General features: G+C 36.7%; 1 protein-coding gene across 1 annotated transcript; it reads left to right on the top strand.

The window, feature by feature from the left end:
* Positions 1–3,054: 3,054 nt before the first annotated feature.
* LOC121977447 (transcription factor bHLH111-like) lies at positions 3,055–5,201 on the top strand. The gene is made up of 8 exons (XM_042530018.1): positions 3,055–3,373; positions 3,537–3,857; positions 3,928–4,096; positions 4,265–4,384; positions 4,477–4,548; positions 4,629–4,694; positions 4,789–4,827; positions 4,949–5,201. The coding sequence occupies exons 1-8, from the start codon at positions 3,105–3,107 to the stop codon at positions 5,114–5,116; spliced, it is 1,224 nt and encodes a 407-aa protein (XP_042385952.1). The 5' UTR covers positions 3,055–3,104; the 3' UTR covers positions 5,117–5,201.
* The last annotated feature ends 263 nt before the right edge of the window (positions 5,202–5,464 follow it).

A 5,464-nucleotide genomic window follows, 5' to 3' on the forward strand; every position in this document is an offset into this window, starting at 1 on the left:
ACAAGTAATATTCACTCAACAATCTATATTTCTTTATCTATTTTTTTCATAATTAATTAAATGCATTAGTTGAACTGTGGTGAACTTTTGGAATTGGCTTATCTATGTTGATCATGTTTCTTCATTCATTTGGTAGTTTGATATCAACCCGATGGCACAATCTGGCGGATTTAGCTTAGGAGGAACTTTTCAATCTAGCCTTCAACAACAGCAACTTCATACTACCACAACTCATAGTGGTGAACTGCCTTTTGCCACTGGAAACACTCAAGACCTATGTTCACATGGCTCTGATTTCTTTCCTTCTCATGGTAATTATCATTCATAGGTACCTTGCCCTGGCCGGCTACAATTCTTTAGATAGTTTAATCTCTATTAATGCTATGGATTAAATGGTTTTGCCCTCAACTTTATACAGATTCAAAACAGTGGAGATCCTAGTATTGGGTTGAGACAGTTGAACTCTCCTACACGAGCCTCTGGTATGAGTATGTATGAGCAACTGATTTAGCAATATCAACAACCACAAAGTCTTTCTCAACTTCGACTACAGCAGATGTCTGATGTTTGTCAGTCATATAGAGATTAAAATGTAAAGTCCACTCAGGTAACAATTATCGCCTGGTCCATTTGGCATGCTTGGATTATTGAGTGTTATTAATACGAATGATCTAGATCTAACATCTCTTTCATTGGGAATTGATTTAACAACAGTAGGACTGAGATTGAGCTCGCCAGATAGTCTTTATAAAACATTTGGTTCTCCATGGTTTGATGAGCCTGCCAAGGGGGAGCTTGAGTACTGCAGTCCAACATGTTATTATGCCAAAACACCACCACCTCTACATGTAAGCTTTTATGTTGTGGTTTTATTTGTCGATATGAATGGGGTACTTGAAGAGTATATGATTTATCAAATATGTTATTGTGGTTGTAGCAACTACATTTCTCCAAATTTAAGCTATCAACCATGTTTTACGTCTTCTACAGGTATTATATTCTTCCCTTTTATTTTTGGTGCTTTGCTCACATACTTTGCTTCACAAAAATCCAGAATGTTGGAAAAGGTTGACATGGAAGAATCAGAAAGTGAGAAAGAGGAGTCCAATGAAATTCTACAAGTTGAAGATTTTGATGGGGCTTGAGTTGACAATAATTATTTGCAATCTTACATGGCATGAACCACCATCACAAGTTTCTAGTCTTTTGACAATTGTTCATTAGTTGTAAATGAAGTTTATTTGTATTAGGATAAATTTTATTTGAATATTAGACATGTTTCTTCTTTTGTGATTGTAATATAATTCTTGTATAAGTAACATTTTGAATGACATTGATATGAGAAATATTCTTTCTTTTGTGATTATGATTCTTTATTATATATTTATATTGAAATATGATATATTGGTATTAAAAGATAATAATTTAAAAGATAATGATTTAAAACTGTTGTTGTTGTCTATCACCCTCAAAAACAACAGTTAAAAACTGTTGTCGTAGCCCCAAAAACGGTTGTAAACTAGCAGTGTTAATAAAAAATGCTCTAAACAACAACGGTTTTAAACCATTGTCTTTTCATTCAAAGACAACGGTTTAAAACCGTTGCAAACCTGTTGTCTTTTCATTCAAAGACAACGGTTTAAAACTGTTGTCGTAGCCTTCACTTTTAACAACACTGTCAATTACAACTGTTTTAAAGGGCCTACGACAACGATTTTTAACCGTTGTCTTTTAATGTTTTTGTTGTAGTGGGACCATGAGCCATCAAATTCTACATGAGTGCATATCTAAAAACTTTGCACACTTAGACACAAAAATTAAACATAAAATAAGACATAACTTAAACCCTTCATCCAATTCTCAAAATTTATAGTTGCACCGGATCACTTGGGCATTGAAAATTTCAATAATCTCCTCTTAACATTTGAACCAATTAAGAAATGGGCTTTATACCATTTGGTCAAATTACAACGTTTTCTTATTTTGAATTCCAATGATTTCTTCTTCTTTTCACTGGGAGGTGACCAGTTCAACTCCACAAAAGTTTCTCATCAACTACTAAGATAAATCGGAAAATGCTTGTAGCGGATGACTCATCAGCCCAACATTTTTAGGTAAGCCGCTCATTAAAAGAAATTCATTCGTTAATTCACTAAAGTTGGGATTTTGTTCTTAGATGTCTGAAAAATTAAGAATGTGCTCTTCTGCTGTACCATGGTTCTAGGGCTTCCGATGACTTCTTCAACTCCATGGATACTAGTGTTGGATCAAAAACTTAAACACTCACTCAATATTGCTATTACAGATATTGAATTGCGTTAACTTTTTGCCATCGGATGTTGAAATATTTGTCAAATAATACCAAACTTGAATACTTACAAACCATCTTTACAGGGTCCTTATATGCTTGAAAGGACCATCTTATAACATCCCAAATTAAAGATTTCCTGCCACATTGTCTAGATGAATTCCAATGTGGAGTGGCTCTGCGAAAGTTTATGCTAATGCATCCCTCTTCTCACCCTTTGGTGATGCCTTCTTCATGGTTTGTTGGTTGGGTTACATGCATCAATGACTTGATGTCCACCCTCGATCCTCTCTTGACACTGAGATCACCAACATATTGCTGGGGTTCATTGCTGCTACGTACAAAGGTTGGATTCATCTCTGTTATTATCAAGATCGCTGGCCTGCAAATTGGCAATCTATATTATTGTCAGGCATATTGTTGTCCCTTTGGTCTGCAATGCACAAAATAATCCTACGTTTGCACCCGACTGTGTGCATGGCCAATGCAATGTCTGATTTGTAAACCTTACTGATTAATTAATCACCTAATCTCCGAGTCATCTCGCACACACAAAAGTTTCTTCTCTATCTTATTTTTCTTTAATATTTCCAACCTTTCCTCCCTTAAACATTCATTCTTGACGCCCACACATAAATCAAATTTTTCATAACCAAATTTTTTGAGTGCTCAATGGCGTCATACAGATGTAGGCATTGCTGGTCGTCCCTTATTAACCATGAAATGAAGCCTCAACAAATGCCGATCTATGCCAGGAGGAAATGCTCAGAAGCCTTAGAGTAGTATTGCTTTGCCCATGCACGCTAATATTATTATGGCTCATGGAGCTCCCTTACTCTCGCCGTCCACCAGAGCGCCGACGACCAATTGGTGGGAGAATATGCGCCCAAACCCCTTCCCGTGGCCGCCTCAATCTCCACCACCCATCCGCCACCGCTCGTCGTCCTCCTACGACGAGACGTCCATCTCCAACCCCACCGCCAGCCGCTGCACGGTCCTCAGCTTGGACTCCTGCTCCGGCGACGAGCCGGAAGACAACCACCACATGTGGAGCCACCTTCTACTGTAAGTGCACCTTCAATTCAGAACATAAGCTAGCGATGCTTTGCGTTTCCTTTAGAAAACTTGAAGGTTGAAGGTGTAACCCATTACTTATTAGTTGCCCAAAATTCTTCCATTCCGATCCCATATTTGCTTGAATATTCATTTGGATATTGATGAATTTCAGAAATGGAGAGGCACCCAATAGCCAAGATGATGCAGAAAGCTTCATGGAAGTACTGAGCTCCAAAAAGTTCTCAGCTGATCAATTTGAGCCTACTACATGCCATACCTTGATGCATCCTTCCTCACAGTTCAACTTCTTGGAGATACAACTCAACAGCTATAAGAATAACAACATTAGCAATCATATCCAAGAACATCATTTAGCTCCTTCCATGACTAATAGTTACATGCAATCTGATACTTCTCATGTCAAACATAAGCTCAATTATCCAGTTTCACAATTGTTTCCTAGCAATCTGCTTCTAGGAGAAAGCACTACAAGGTATTTGCTTATATGTCTGACAGTTATTTTTGTGAAAAATTAATGCGTACAATAAACATTTTTGTTGTAGTGAATCGGTGTTGGATCATCCCTGCTTCAGCCAAAGAAATTTGTCGGATCAAATGTCATTTGGTGGATGCCTGAACAAGCTAGATGCGATGGAGTTGAGAACTTCAGAGCCTTTTTTGAAAGGCTCAGATTTGGGTGCTGAAACTAAGCAAGGATATCAGAATTTATCTGTAAGTCCCCTTTATTCTCTTTACATGATCTACAAGTTAAACCGGTTGTAAAGAAAGCATGTAATTTTTTGGTGTTGAACTTGCATCCGGACTGCTATCTGTTTCCGGTTTCTTAAAGTTGATGATAACAAGAATAAACACAAAATCTAAAATACTTATTGCATGTAGATGAGAGGAAATGGAAGGTGTGCTGGAACAAACCAAGGGAAGAGGAAAAGATATGAAGACAGCTCAGAGATGCACTTCAAGAAGACCAAGAATGATAGCCAGATGATATCATCTAACAAGGTTTGGCAAAGTTAATGTTCATAAAACTTCATCTTTTTTACCAGAACAAAAAAGTAATATATATACAGTTTTTTTTATCCTGATGAGTACAGTTGCTAGTGCCCAAGGCGAAAATGGCAGAAAAGATAAGTGCTCTCCAACAACTTGTGTCGCCATTTGGAAAGGTAATTTATCTCAATTCTTCTTAATAAGAATTAAGATTAAATGAATTAGTTGTTCATTTTTTTTCTCTTGAATTTCTAAGACTGATCAAGCATCTGTGCTGATGGAAACCATAAATTGTATCACAATTTTACAAAAGCAAGTACAGGTAACAGCATCAACTTCTTTATCTATTTATGCTGATTGCTTTAGGTATTGAACTGCATGCAACTTATCGTGTACCCATGCTTTTTTCCATGCAGTTGCTTAGTGACCCATATCTGAAATCTACTGTCAGCAAGGTATGTATTGAAGAGATCATTCTCACTTCTTCAAAATAAATAAAAATAAAAATAAACATAAAATAAGGAGATAATTTGTTCAACATGAATTTTGCTTATGGTATTGGTTCATTTATTTCAGGAACGCAATTCATGGGGAGAAACTGAGAGGAAGGAGAAAGCAGAGGCAAAATATGATTTGAGGAGTAAAGGTCTTTGCTTGGTTCCTGTTTCTTCCATTCCTCAAGTGCATAGAGAGAGTATTAGACCTGATTACTGGATGCCAACATTGAGAGGTTGTTTCTTGTAGATGTTTATTCAAGAGACTGCAATTTAGAATCAATAAATTGGATCTTAATTTCCACGCATTAATTTACTAACTATGTGGATACTTTGAGTTGGTTTTTTGGTACAATGTTGGTTTGTGCTTGTGCATCCAATTTATGGCGATAATGTGATGTATTGTGATCAGTTTTGGTTGTTGAGAAATATTTGAATTGATGGGATACGAGATGAGTCTAGAATAATAGTTACTAAATTCTAGCGTTTAAGTTATTTTGCAATGGTTCTATTTGTTGAAAGACCAATGATGGAGCCTTAGAGTGCCAAAAAATGAACCATTGGTGAGTTGTCCCTGATGTTGATGAAGTCGTTGTGA

The sequence above is a fragment of the Zingiber officinale genome, chromosome 4B (assembly GCF_018446385.1).
Source record: "Zingiber officinale cultivar Zhangliang chromosome 4B, Zo_v1.1, whole genome shotgun sequence".
Classification (NCBI taxonomy): Eukaryota; Viridiplantae; Streptophyta; class Magnoliopsida; order Zingiberales; family Zingiberaceae; genus Zingiber; species Zingiber officinale.

Bases quoted from the DNA above. Each gene is read 5' to 3' on its own strand.
- LOC121977447 (XM_042530018.1), top strand. From the start codon at position 3,105: ATGCACGCTAATATTATTATGGCTCATGGAGCTCCCTTACTCTCGCCG. The intron at 4,097-4,264 runs GTAAGTCCCCTT...TATTGCATGTAG, and splicing joins AAGGATATCAGAATTTATCT to ATGAGAGGAAATGGAAGGTG. The intron at 4,695-4,788 runs GTAACAGCATCA...TTTTCCATGCAG, and splicing joins TTTTACAAAAGCAAGTACAG to TTGCTTAGTGACCCATATCT.